General features: G+C 43.7%; 1 protein-coding gene across 1 annotated transcript in view; it reads right to left on the reverse strand.

Moving 5' to 3' along the window:
* Positions 1–15,122, reverse strand: part of NTSR1 (neurotensin receptor 1) — a 129,379-nt gene that overhangs the window by 24,352 nt on the left and 89,905 nt on the right. Inside the window, exon 2 of the mRNA XM_081011433.1 lies at positions 4,366–4,567. Coding sequence (XP_080867559.1) covers positions 4,366–4,567 — 202 coding nt within the window. The remainder of the gene's footprint in view (positions 1–4,365; positions 4,568–15,122) is intronic.

Consider the following 15,122-nt stretch of genomic DNA (forward strand, 5'->3'; position numbering starts at 1 on the left):
AATGTGAGTTTGTATAAATAGTCAGCTCACTCGTGTGTTTGCCCCCCCCTTCCCCTTTCTTTTGGGGCGTGTTTGCTGAAATGTGTGGTTCTTCACCAGGGTTTTTTGTTTTGTGTAAATAAACCTTTTATTTGAGTTCCAAACCGCTTGCTCCAAGATCCCTTTATTGAAAAGATGCTGACTCTCCAGCCCTTCTTGAGCCGCTGTGCGAAATGCTCTGCTGTAATGGGACATTGTCGCATCGGAAGCGCACTGGACATTTGATTAGCATTAAACTAATTAAAGTTTAATGGGACAGTCCCCTATTCTAGCACAAGAGTTCTCGCTTAGCATATACACATCTATGTGGTGTATCTGGTGCTAAACTGGAGCTCAGCATAGTTCCTCACACAAATACTTTGCAGCTTACTTATTGCACATTCATCTGCATTTTAAACTTTTCCTCCCTTTTTCTTTCATTTTCTATATTTTGTAGATCTGCACTAACCAGCTGAAACTATTTCCACAGAACATTTATCCAAAGGTGCAAATATGTAATTTTCAGTGCCGATAACAAAAATTAAGTTTTCCCCCCATTTTCTCCGGGTAACTAGCCCATGAGTGAGTAGTCACAGTGAGGCATGAGAGTATTTCATATACAATATCACCTTGGTGGTCTTATGCCAATAGTGCCCAGACAATATTTCTTTTTCTCAATGGATTCTGTATAGCATTGTGTGTGTGCTTTGATTTTTGGAGGGAGAAGGAATGTTGTAATTTGCTCCTTTAATAGCTTGCTGTACGTAACAGAGTTTAGATTGATTGAGCCTCCTTTGTGTATGACAGAGGAATAGAAGGCAGTTTTACTGTTCTCCAGCCATCCATGTTCCCTCTAGGCTTTCATATGTGCCAGCCGTAAGTCTTACTCGAAGTAAAACAGAGAGCTATCACGGGTGGTAGGGACAAGAGGAAGAATATAATTCCTTCCCTGCATGCAATTCCGTGTGGTTATGGAAAGAATAGAACGAATTTTTAAGATCATTTTGTTTCAGGTGTGCTGTAAAATGCTAAATGAGATGATTTACGACCCAGGTCTCTGCATGGTTACTTGGGAGTGATTCCTGTTTTATTCAGGTGGCCTTACTCATAAGAAAGTGGGCAAAGAATGGCAGCCCAGGCCCCAATGAGATGAGTTAGTCCCATTGCTTGCACATGGAGCTTAGTCACAGCTAATGTAGCTGAGCATTAGTTCGGCCCAACCATTTATCAGTAGATGTGGGGGAGGGAAATGGCCTTTCTGTGTTGAATACAATGCGTGTGGGGGTGTTTGCATGCAGGGGAATTCCCCAGTTTACAAATTCATATACTGTATTTTTCTTTTCTTTTTTTTTTTAAATGATATTTATTGAAAATTTTCTAAAAATTACAAGAAAAAGACAAAACAGAAAAATAAAAATAAAAAAAATAAAACCATCATTCTCCAATTCTCCACTTTCATTACCTTCTTTCTTTGACCTCCTCCTCCTCCCTTTTCTTGTATCCTAATTAATAATTTTTGCAGCAAATCCTTTCCATAATTCATAGTATTCTGTCATTACATTACCTTAATCTATTTTCATCTTATCTTATAGAAAACCTTAAAGCTTAAAACTTAAATCTTATTTTTACCAACTTCTCATAACCATAACATTCTTACCTAATTCTGTAAACATTTTAACAAGAGCCAAGTAATTTCATTTCAACATTTTCCTAACATTCATCAATTTTATAAAACAATCCTAATGGTAAAGAAAGAAATAAGAACAATCCAATCTTCATCCAGCGTCCCTTCCTCCTGGTCCCGGGTTTTGTCAGTCCTTATTATCCCATTGATCTAGCACCTTAACCTGGTGATCTTATATCCGAGTCTCTCCCATGTCCCTTCTGCAGCTCTTCTTCATATTTTCCTTTCACTCGTGGGAACTCCAGCTTGGTAATGTTTTTGACCCTTTTCAACAGATCAGCCCCTTTTCCATAGTCCAGACTAAACTCCATGTGGTATTTGAAGACATGTTTCAGAACCCCTCCAAAATTGAGAGCCCCCACAGCTCCAAACATCTGATACATATACTGTATTTTTCCATGCATAAGACTATATTTCCCCCCGATGTTTTTAAGTTTAAATTTGGGGGTCGTCTTATACACGAAATGTTGCAAAATGTTTATTTCATAATTTTGGGCTCAAAAAATAGGGGTTGTCTTATACATGGGGGCATCTTATGCACGAAAAATACGGTAATCAACTGCAGTGTTTCTCAAATTTGCATTTCATTGCATTACATTTGCATTTGAATTTGCCTCGGTTAAAGTGAACTGGAAATTTGAACCCAGACTATTTGGAATCAACGAAAGCACCAAACCCAAAGCTCATTTTAAGAATATGCATTTGAAGAGGATGCATTGCAATCCTCCTTCTATAGGGACCCGCTCCTGTTCAAGGTCCTAGCCTGCCGTCCCCTCCAAGCAAATCATTCTGCTCGTCCTCCCTCCTGTTCCATTTTTCTTTTCCAGCTGTCACTCTGTTTTCCATGGCTGTTGAACATACTCAGCTCTTACTGGGCTATTTTGAGACTTGGGTTTTTGTTGTTGCTGCTGCTGTTACTCCTTTTGTTCTGTTTTTTAAAAATATAATGATGTATTTGTATTTCTGATAAACTCAGAGTAAATCTTAGGGTTATGGTATGAAGCTAATAATAATAATAATAATAATAATAATAATAATAATAATTTATACCCCACCCATCTGACTGGGTTTCCCCAACCACTCTGGGCAGCTCCCAACCGAATATTAAAAACACAATACAGCATTAAACATCATTTCCCTAAACAGGGCTGCCTTCAGGGAGAAATCTGTAATTTTCTGCTACTGCTGTCTAGGTTGTAACTTGGTTTAAATATGAGATTTAACAATAATAACAATATAATTGGCAGCTACAGTATATGGAACTGTGTGAATGGAAGCGGATTCTATTTAAGTAATGAAATAATGACTGTGTTGAACATGACATGTAGACCTGTGTTTTAATTATATTGTAAAATCTAATAAAATATCAATTCAGGGTGGTTGTTTTTCCCCTTTCAGTATTTGCATTGGGAACTCGTTTAGCTAGGATTGCTGCGTTGTTAAAATATTCTTTTGTTCATTCACAGATTAGCAGCTTTAAAAGAAATCCCAGATGTGATTAATATCTTAACACTGGTATTTATTCAAGGATAATTAACAACTAGTTCACACTGAGACCTTAGCAGAAGCTCAAATGGTAATGTGCAGTATGACAATCATAAGAACAAGAGAAGAGGCTGCGGGATTAGGCCAGTTGCCCATCTAGTCCAGCCTCTTGTTCTCACAGAGGCCAGCCAGATGATCAGGGGAAGCTTGCAAGCAGACCCTGAGTGCAATAAGTGATACGCAGGCTAAGACCCTACCTGCCCTCAGACTGTCTCACCAGAGTAGTGCACGCTCTGGTTATCTCCCGCTTGGACTACTGCAATGCGCTCTACGTGGGGCTACCTTTGAAGGTGACCCGGAAACTGCAGTTAATCCAGAATGCGGCAGCTAGACTGGTGACTGGGAGTGGCCGTCGGGACCACATAACACTGGTCCTGAGAGATCTGCATTGGCTCCCAGTAAGTTTCCAAGCACAATGCAAAGTGTTGGTGCTGACTTTAAAGCCCTAAACGGCCTCGGTCCTGTATACCTGAAGGAGCGTCTCCACTCCCATCGTTCTGCCCGGACACTGAGGTCCAGCGCCAAGTGCCCTCTGGCGGTTCCCTCATTGCGAGAAGTGAGGTTACAGTGAACCAGACAGAGGGCCTTCTCGGTAGTGGCGCCCACCCTGTGGAACACCCTCCCTTCAGATGTGAAGGAAATAAGCAGTTATCCTATCTTTAAAAGACATCTGAAGGCAGCCCTGTTCAGGGAAGTTTTTAATATGTAATGCAGTATTGTTTTTAACACTTAATTGGGAGCTGCCCAGAGTGGCTGGGCAAACTCAGCCAGATGGGCGGGGTATAAATAAATAAATAAATAATAATAATAATAATAATAATTATTATTATTATTATCAAGAGGGAGGCCTCAATATACTAAGGGGAACTTTGAAGGTATCTCCACAAACTTCGCCACCCACCCACAGTCCATGAAGTATGATGGCAGCCATTTTGCTAGCCTAAAGCAAACAGGAGTTGGAAAATGCTTCATCAGTGAAGTGGGCATTCTGGAAGTTTGTTTTGAGAAGGTTAGTAGCCGGTAACTTCCAAGTCTCAAGTGCCAGACCTCAGCAAAAGATAGTCTGTCAAGATATGCAGGAATCTAGGAAGAGGGCTTAAAGAGAAAGAGGAACTTACGTAAGACTCGGACGCCATGCTTCAGGGCTTGTACACGGCCAGGTTCCATGGACATGCTGAGCATCGTTTGCTGGCCTCCAATAGTGCACACCTGGTTTTCTTGTGCGGCTTGCTTGAACATGATGATGAGCTGGTTGGCAATTATGGTGTTCAAGACGGAGATGACGACCATTGGGAAAACGAAGGAGATGAAAGCGTTGACCTGGATGAGAGAGGACAGATATCATCATCATCATCATCTTTTTAAAAAATTTTTTTATTGATAATTGCAATACGTACAAACACAAACCAGAAACTAAACAAACTTATTTTAATTTAAATACTGCTAATGTCAAAATTGACATTTCAGCAACTTAGAAGTATAAAAATGGTTCTATAACCATTGAAACCTATACATCCATAATCACATCACACAACTGGAATACACCAAAGGGCACTCCCATTCAAATATTAAAATATAACCAACCTATTAAAATAAGCAATAAAGCAACCCCATTGAGTACAATTTTTACCATGGAAAGTTGTGTCCTCATCAAGAGCATCATGAATTATATTCTAGAATTTAATAACAGTGGCAAACTACAACTGCAAAAAAATAAAATAATAAAATAAAAAAGGAAGCTGGAAGGAAAAAAAGGAAAGGCACGATTCTCCTCTTTCTTTAAGGAATGGTTGATTAAATAGGGAGATAGACAGGAATGTCAAAGCTCACAAAAATGTATTTGCCTAAGAGACACTAGACAGCACTTTGAGACTTTTTGCATTAATGGTTTCCCTTTTACCGGCTTCATAAAAGAAAACACAGTTTGAAGTTTGACTTGTATAAAAGTCTTTTCCTTATTGCAAATATTATATGCTTCTGTGCTTGTCTATTTTCCATACTTGGCAGAAGAAGAAAAAGTTGCTTCTAAGGAATTAAGTTTTTGCACCACAAAAAAATGGTTAGCTTTTGAGGAGCTGTTGTTGTTGTTGCTGTTTTTAAATAGAGGATTAGACAAATACATTGTTGACCAGCCCTATCAATAGCTGCCAACCAGGCTGACTTGAAAAGCTCAACAATTGGCAACCCTACGATATTTGTGAATACATAAAGACATTATAAATTAGAATGGGGGAAAAAACATATAAACATTAACATATTCCCTCCTTTCGTAGCTCCCATCCTCCAATGATTGTGGCAACAACATTGGCAGCACAGTAACAGAAAGCAATAGTATACTCCCATCCGCTAACCAGCATAGCAAAATAAAAACTCAACACTTCTCTCTTTAGCCCTAATCCAGAGGAATCTGCCATGTCAACCCGACTCAGATATTTCCTAGGTTCCCAAATCTCGCAAAGTACTCAGTGGTGCCCATATGTTGTTGGTGCTCAGTTCATCACCTCATTCTCTAAATTAGAGATAAACCTGTGATGGAAATTGCAGAGTGGTGGGGAATATGAAATTCCCAACTATAGAACACATGCATTCCAGAGGCAAAACCTTGGGTGCAGGATTGGACTAAATTAAACTTCCTGCAAAGTTTATGGTCCATTTACTCCACCGTTGCTCCCATGTTAACTAGCATAAGCATTTGATCTTCTTATTTACTGTAAATAGCCAGCAGGATCCCTTTGGGCTGCTATGGTGCAAGTTAACACTTCACAATATCAGTGATTCCTGATTCACAATTGCTGGTTCATTCATCTTTAGAAAAAATAAAAATTATAACCTGGGCTCTCCTTGAACTCCATTTTATTCCTTCCCCTCTATAAAGCTGTCTTCTTTGTGTGTGAAGTTTAATGATTGGTCTCTATAGCCCGTGATCCCATTAGCCAATAACCTCTGCCCCAGAGGATTGAAATTGATTGAACAAACAAATCCAAGTTATAGCATTTCTGAAACCCTCAGTATGTGGTTTTCAATAAAGCAAACACTACTGATATTAACTTGTGCTTGACTCTGAAGGAAACTCAAACATTGAATGCAATCAAGATCTTTTGCATTTCAACCAATGTGTGGCCATATCTTCACAAGAATCTTAAACTTCTTTGAAATGAGTTTAATTATCACAGCGCACATCAAATAATGGTGGAAACCATTGCTCTGTGAGGTTGCTCAGACCCCTGCCCCCTCTCCCTAGAATTACAGTTTCCAGGGTTTCTAGGCTGGGTGCTGTGAAAAGTTTAAAGCTGGTTTAGATTTGTAGGATAGGGATGCGGGTGGTGCTGTGGTCTAAACCACTGAGCCTCTTGGGCTTGCCGATCAGAAGGTTGGTGGTTCGAATCCCCGCAACAGGGTGAGCTCCCATTGCTTGGTCCTAGCTTCTGCCAACCTAGCACTTCAAAAGCATGCCAGTGCAAGTAGATAAATAGGTACTGCTCTGGCGGGAAGGTAAACAGTGTTTCTTTGAGCTACGGTGTTCCGTTGCGCCAGAAGTGGTTTAGTTATGCTGGCCACATGACCCGGAAAAACTGTCTGTGGACAAATGCCGGCTCCCTCAGCCTGTAAAGTGAGATGAGTGCCTCAATCCCACAGTCATCCGCGGCTAGACCTAACAGTCATGGGTCTCTTTACTTTTTAGATTTGTAGGATAGCCATGCTCTTATAAAGGAAGCATGTGGGATGCAGGTGGTGCTGTGGTCTAAACCACTGAGCCTCTTGGGCTTGCCGATCAGATGTTTGGTGGTTCAAATCCCCACGACGGGGTGAGCTCCCGTTGCTCTGTCCCAGCTCCTGCCAACCTAGAAGTTTGCAAGCACACTAGTGCAAGTAGATAAATAGATAAATAGGTACGGCTGTGGCTGGAAGGTAAACGGCGTTTCTTTGAGCTACGGTGTTCCGTTGCGCCAGAAGCGGTTTAGTCATGCTGGTCACATGACCTGGAAAGACAAATGCCTGTTCCCTTGGCCTGAAGTGAGATGAGCACTGCATCCCATAGTCTCCTTTGACTGGATTTAACCAGCCAACTAAGTTTGTTATTGGTATGAGCTTCCGTATGCATGCACATTTCTTCAAGCACACGAAAGCTCATACCAATAACAAACTTAGTTAGTCTCTAAAGTGCTACTGGAAGGAATTTTTTTATTTTGTTTCGACTACGCCAGACCAACACGGCTACCTACCTGTAACTTTTTAAGGAAGCACAGCCTCAGCAATGGGTTCCACACACAGTAACAGCAGCAAATTAAATACCAAATCAACTGACTTCACACAAATATTCCTGTAACTCATTTCAACAAATGCCTCCTTCTGATCTTTCCATCTCCAGTTCCGTTCCCCTAAGTCACCCTAATGTGTCCTGCTTCCTTCCATAACCTGGCTGATACTTTGTACGACCACCAGCAAATAACACAGTTGAAAGGTTTCTAACAGCAGGAAGGTGATGGGTTGGATCTCTCCAAATGTGTCCTTAAGAGCTGCATTGCATTGGCTGCCAACTCTCTGATGCTTTTAAAATTGTGGATGATGAAAGAAGCACAATTCCCAGTTCTGCAGAAGCTGCAACACAAATGTTTGGCCTAATAATTTATACAGTAAATAATATAGTAATTTGCTAGCGCAATGTGTGCCAACTTGGATGTCTTTAAAAGGGTTTCAGAGCAATTCATGGAGGATAAGTCACAATGGCTATGTTCTACTTCCACAGAGGGAGGGAGTATGTCTTCGAATACCAGTTGTGGGAAATCATAATTGCGGAGGGTGCTGGTGTGCTCAGGCTTGCAGATTTCCCAAGGGTGTCTGGTTGGCCACATTGAGAGCACTGAGTTAGGTGGACCTGATCCAGCCTACCTGTCATGTATGGGCCCCCACCTCTTCGCTTTCACCTGCCTCCTTGAGATTTAGAAAAGCTGGGATGGAGATAGTTTGTGAAGCATCTGAGCTGCATTTGACTTGGTAAGCTTTCTCCCCCTTCTTCAAAGGGAGAAGTGAAGCAGCCAGTCCCTTTGCACAGGCCTGGCTGGGATCAGCTACCGCTTGGCTTTCCTCTCTCAGGCTGTGGACCTACCTTTAAAACACATTCAAAGCACATTCTTTCTCTCAAAGAATTCTGGATGCTGTAGTTGGCGAAGGATTGCTGGGCCTTGTAACTCTGTGAGGCGTAAACGACACGCCCCAGTATTCTTTGAGAGGGCAAACATACTTCAAATATGCTCTAAAAGCATAGTGTGTATTTTCTACCTGAAATGTCTCTATTACCATCCCTTCAATCTGAGACCCTCCAAGTGTCCCTATTTTCCAGGGACAGTCCTGGATTTACAGAAGCTGTCCTGGTTTCTGATTTCATCCTGGAATGTCCCACTTTTCCTTAGGACATCCCTATTTTCATTGGAGAAATGTTGGAGGGTATGGAATTAGGCGACCCACGAGCAACGGAGATAAGTAACTATACAAGCTTTAGAAGGCATCTGAAGGCAGTTCCTATATAGGGAAATTGTTAATGTTTGATGTTTTACTATGTTTTTATCTGCACCATAAGCCATCCTGAGTGGCTGGGGAAACCCAGACAAATGGGTGGGGAAAAATAAATAAATAAATAAATAAATAAATAAATAAATATGAATTGTGTATTGATTTGTAATGATTTGTTGGGTCTCTGGACCGTAAAAAAGATTGATTGATTGAAAATAAATAAATAATTGAATAGGACATCCCTATTTTCATCAGAATAATGTTGGAGGGTATGCAATCTGGTTACACCAGAGGGAGAGCTGAGGTGTAACATCACCTTGCCTTAGAACAGGGGCAGACTGTGCTGGGACTGGGGGTTTACGCGAGCAGCACAGTCCAGGTCAAGTCCCAAATCCAAGGGTTCCACAAAGAGTCAGTCCAACAGGCCAAGGCAGGAAACCAAGCTAGGTCAGACACAGGGTAACAGGTGGGTACCAGCGAGCAGCAATGTTGCTCCCGCAACCTGGGGCTGGGTCTGACAGCCTTTTATCTTTGTTGGGGTAGTGGCCGGTCCTGATCCCCTGGCGACTCACCTCCCTGTTTCTCCCGAAGGTGAGCACTCCTTCTGCGAGTACTCAGGTCTCTCCTTCTGTCAGACCTCAGTCTCTGCAGCTCGGGAGACGTCGGTGGGTTACTAGACCCAGGGGCCACCTCAGCCTCCCCTAACCAAACCAAACCAGTAGTGGAGCAGCTGTAAGTGATGGCCCAGCTGAAGGCAATAAGGTAATCCCCGTATCTGGAGCCAGGGCAGGCTCAGGCCCCTGACTCAGCCCAGCTGGTGCTTGTGCAGACTGGGGCTCTTCGGAATCAGGCCCTGGACTCGGTTCAGATGCCGCCTGAGGCAGAGGATCCGGTGCAGACCGAGACACCTCCGGTTCCGAGCCCGAGCCCGAGTCCTAGGCCATCACACAGACCTTGGTAATATACTGCCCTGTGTGAAGCCAGTGGTTGCCTCCCCTCAGCCCTCGCAGTGCCGGCTTAAGCCAGGCTTTGGGAAGGAGGCACAAGGCTCTGATAGGTTCCTAGAGCCCTCCTACCTTTTCCCCAACGCCCAGTAAGTGTGTGCCCAGCTTTGGGAAGGATTTAGAAGGACACTATGACCCTGTCAGAGCCCTCACATTTCCTTCCCAAAGCCGGGAAAGCACTTTGAGAAGGCACCCTTCTTGGCTGCACACCCAGTGATGCTGCCTCACTACCCTAATACATCCCCTGCTTGCCATTTGTTTCCTCTCCTTCCCAAGCCATCTCCTGCATTGACCATTTTATAGGTAACAGCATGAAACAGTTAATCCGTTCCACTTCCCAGTGGGGAGGAGTTGCGGTGGACCACATGGCCCCACCCCCTCACCTCCGGGAGCAGGGGACGAAGTCCTGCATCACCCAGAGGTTCCTGGACACGTCATTGTCCAGACAGCCAATCCGCTGGCTGGGGGGCCGTGGCCGGGCCCCATTTAAACTGAGGGGCGAGCCGGAGAGCTTCCTCTTGGCTCGCTTCCTCAATCTCCCTCCCACCCTCCTTATTTTCAGGTTTCGACATTGGCCTTGCTATGGAGCACGGTTGGTCGCCGTTGAGGGGCCTGGTAGGAATCTTCCCACTTGGTAGGGTTTTCGCCTACCTCGTAGCAATCGTCACAACTTTGTAAGGTTTGGCAGTTAGGCATTGGTTGACCTTATGATGGGGGAGGGGAGGTGTGGCCATCACCTGCCCCTCCAAGCTTAAGGGTATTCTGTTAAAGGAATCCGGGGGTGTGGATCTTGTCCAAAGCCTGGGGCGGGGCTAGGACCATGCCACGACCCCGTTGGGAACCCAGGGGGGATCTTGATACCGCTCACATTCTGTAACCAATAAAGTCATGGCCTAAATTTGCCCAGTACCCATTAACCTAATATCCATGTCCTTGTGTCTTATTCATCAACGAGGGAGTGGCTTCAGGGTCTCAACACGCAAAAGGCAGGCTATGGGCAAGACTGATTCAGACCAACTTATTTACAACTTCCTCATCCCTGGGGTTTGCGTGCTTGCTAGCTTTAAACAACAACAGCACACTATTACTTTCTTCTTATGAAACAGGACAGCAGATGAACTATGTTCTCTCTCCGTGGAAATCATTTAACCAAGGCTTGGGAGATGTCATAAACAGGCAAGAGTGGGGCTGGAATTGTTTATGGTCACCACAAAACCATTGAAGCTTCATGGGAGAGGCACCTCCATAGATTAATTGACTTGTGACGGTTCTGAATTCCTGGGAAAATTTATAATATTGGGCCTGTTTACTAGACATTTCTTAAGCCATTAAACTTGGGTTGTTAGCAGTAAAACTTGTAATGATTTTCTTTCTCTTTTTTTGCCAACTTGCAAAGGGCAGGCTGATACCATTTCCCAAAATGCACTGCTTTCCACCACATCCAATTATTCCCGCATAATTGGATACAGCTTCTGCTCAAGCACTCCTGCTGTCTAGTCAGTCTATCCTGCCTGTCATCAGATTATGGGTTTGTGAAACTTGCCCTTTGTGCATCCACATATATTTTCCATTTCCTGGGCATGCTTGAGATTGATCCAGAAAACTGGAGACATAACTTTTGCAACGCTGATCCAAATCCTGGATCCGTTGCAAATCCAATGCATGTTATTATTCTGCTCCTGACGCCATTCTGCATGATAACCCTAATAAGCACAAACCTCCAAACAGCATAAATCATTATTTTATTTATATCCCACTTACTATAAAAAATTGTCTTGAAGCGACTTGTAATTTCCTTTTCCTTTTTTCTTTTAAAAAAGCATAAATACCAAATTTAAGATATATAAAAAAATTAAAATATTGTCCAGTAGCACCTTAGAAACCAACTAAGTTTGTTCTTGGTATAAGCTTACGTGTGCATGTACACTTCTTCAGATACACTGAAACAGAAGTCACCAGACCCTTATATATAGTGGGAGGGTGGGGTGGGGTTTTTCTCAGGAGGGTTGCAGGAGATGGGTGAATGACTCAATGGATATGGTAAACCTGTTGATGACTGTTAATGACTGCAATTAGTCCTACAGGAAAAAGCAAGGGATAGTATGCAGATGATTTGCATATGTAATGAGACAGGAATCCAATATCTATTAAGACCAGGTCTCTCCATAGTTTGCAGTTTAGTGATAAGTTGTAATTCAGCAACTTCTCTTTCAAGTCTGTTTCTGAAATTCTTTTGTAATAAGACAGCTACTTTGAGATCCTGTATTGAATGTCCTGGGAGATTGAAGTCTTCTACTGGCTTCTCTGTCTTGTGATTCCTGATGTCAGATTTATGTCCATTTATCCTTTGGCGTAGGGTTTGGCCTGTTTGTCCAATATAGAGAGCTGAAGGGCACTGCTGGCATTTGATGGAATACACAATGTTAGAAGATGAGCAATTAAATAGGCCTGAGATGGTATGTTTGACGTTGTTGGGCCCAGTGATGGTGTTGTCTGGGTGTATGTGGCAGCAAAGTTGGCATCTGAGTTTATTGCAGCCTGTTTCAAGAAACAGACTTGGAAGAGAAGACAGAACATTCTATCACACCCAGATAAAAGATGAACACCAATTAAGAGGGGATTGCCTGGGTGAACAGGAATGCCTTCACCCAGTGTCTAAAGGCTGATAGTGATGGTACGAGGTGTGTCTCTCTGGGGAGAGCTTTCCAGTTGGGAAGCCACCAATGGGAATTGATTCTTGCAGAATCAGGACTGGCCCAAGCCCAACCATGAGGTGACTGAGGCAGCTGCCTCAGGAGGCAGAAGCTCAAGAGATGGTGTGCCTTGGGCTCCCTGCCCCCCCACACGCTCCACCACTTGCCAAAATCTTGCCAAAATCTCATGAGATCTCATAGAGTGACACACAATATGAGATTTTGGCAGGACACGCCATTGCTGCTGCTTTACAGATGCCTCCCCACAACCCGGGTGAAATATACTCGGAGTCGAGAGTGGATTTCATGCTCTTTATTCAGCTCATAGTGGTGAGGAGGAATGGAAGTTCCCCCTGAATGTCTGCTTTATATACATTATTTACACAATGGGCCCCACATGATTGGCTAATTCCGGGATTCTCCTGTAGGCCAATCAGGTTGCGGATTCACTTTCACCTGGAGCTGGATTCTGTGGCTCCTGTGGACCAATCAGACTGCTGGATTCTGGAGCCTATTGTTCTAGGACCAATCAGGCTGCTGTATTCTGAATCCTATTGTTCTAGGACCAATCAGGCTGCTGCATTTTGGATCCTATTCAACTCAGTACATAACACTGGGTAAGGCAGGCTGTGGTGATGACAGCATAGCTGTCAACTTTTCCCTTTTTTAAAGGGAAATTCCCTTATTCCAAATAGGATTCCTCACAAGAAAAGGGAAAAGTTGACAGCTATGTGACAGTGGGGTGACATCGTCCTGTTTTGCCTCAGGTGGCAAAATGGGACACACTGTCCTTGCCTACAATAAAACACAAGTCTGGAGCAGCTCCGTAATAATATTTACCTGTCCCTTCTCTGATCTCAGTTTCTCCAGATTAGCTTTATCATTAGCTGCTCAGAACTCCGTTATTTCTCCAAATATTTTTTCTTGCTTCAATTCATTGCCGCATCATAGGTCTGAATAGTGAGAAATTGGGGGCTGGTCTGGGAGTAGCGGTCAATCAGCAGAGCTGGACATAATAATTTCGGCAGTGTGGGATGGCAATCAAGCCCTGGAGCCTCCGCGCTGTAGAAAGATCACCTTAGGTGAGAATGCATTGGCTGAAGCATTTAGTGGAAATGCACAGCAATAGACTGGGGCCAATCCCATCTTGGCTACTCGCAGATATCAGCAGTGTTTGAGTGTTAAATTCCCTACTGGAAACGAGCCAACGGTGCCTCATATTTGCTGCCAGCAAGACAAAACGAGGCACTAACACACTTCCATCCGGCTATCAGGCTGCTGATCACTGGGGGTGAAAAGCAATTCGGTTGCCTCGTCGCTAACATTTGAGAGACGCAATTATTTCTTCAGGACCAAAGTAATTTCCAGTATTTATGAAATAGCCAGCCATCAGACTCCACTCCCTATCTGACCTGGGTTGACCTGCAGCTGCTGTGGGAAATAATTGGATAGCATTGACCTGGGAATGGAGGGGTTGGGTTGGGGGGGAGGAGAGGGGAGGGGAAGAGGAAGAGGAAGAGGAAGAGGAAGAGGAAGAGGAAGAGACTGCTGCCACTTTCCCCTACCATTCCAAGAAACAGAGAAAAGCTATTTCCAACCACCTAGGTGAGAAGTCTATAATTTAGTTGACCCCACCCCTACTCTTCAAAAAAGATTATAAGTTGGATCGAGACTTAGGGCACAGTCTTCTGCCAGCAGAAGACTCCCTGCTCTGCCTGCCATACTTACATACATACACACATATACACACACACAGTGGTACCTCGGGTTACAAACGCTTCGGGTTATGCGTTTTCAGGTTGTGGACTATGGGAAACCCGGAAGTACTGGAAAGGGTTACTTCCGGGTTTTGCTGCTCGCGCATGCGCAGAAGCACTAAATCGTGTCACGCATGTGTGCAGATGCAGCACTGCAGGTTACGAATGCTGCAGGTTGTGGTTGTGCCTCCATCACGGATTATGTCCGCAACACGAGATTCCACTGTGTGTGTGTGTGTGTGTATATGGCACACGCGCACACACACGTACCACCTTTCCTCCACAGAGTTCACAGTGGGATGTACAATTCTCCTTAATGCTATTTTTCTAGAAAAAGAGGTGCCGGAACTCACCACAAACACCTCCCTTGTTCTCTTAGAATGGCAATGGTACCCACCTGAGAGGTGCTGTAATGGAGCTGGGAGGAAAAGCTCGGGTTCTCCTTCTTCCCAAAATCACACTGCGTCAGTTAATGCCAGAAGGCATGGCTGCATGCCATAGATGCCAACTCCTTAGGGCTGTGGGTGCTCGAGCACCCACAAAATTCCCCATGAAGGGGCTTGATACTCACAAATTTTAGTGCCAGGGCCATGCACTCTTGCTGCATGCTATCAGCAACCACACCATTCTCCACACCTGTACACCAGATAAGACCATAGTGCAAGGTCAGTTCACACCTGAAAAGTCTGTGATGCAATAGCATTGGATTTTGTTTTTTAAGCCTGCTCTGTAAACCATCTCTTGAAGAAGAAGAAAAGAGGGAAATCGTGAAAACCTGAGAATGCAACTTGAGAGGAATGTTGTGAGTGTTCATTGATTTCAATGGCTCTATTCTCCCCTTATCACTATGATGGATAGGTGTACAGCCAATGATTCAGGACTGATAAAAGCAAGGACATAGTTAAACTAT

Source organism: Podarcis pityusensis (assembly GCF_964106645.2).
Source record: "Podarcis pityusensis genome assembly, chromosome: 6".
Lineage (NCBI taxonomy): Eukaryota > Metazoa > Chordata > Lepidosauria > Squamata > Lacertidae > Podarcis > Podarcis pityusensis.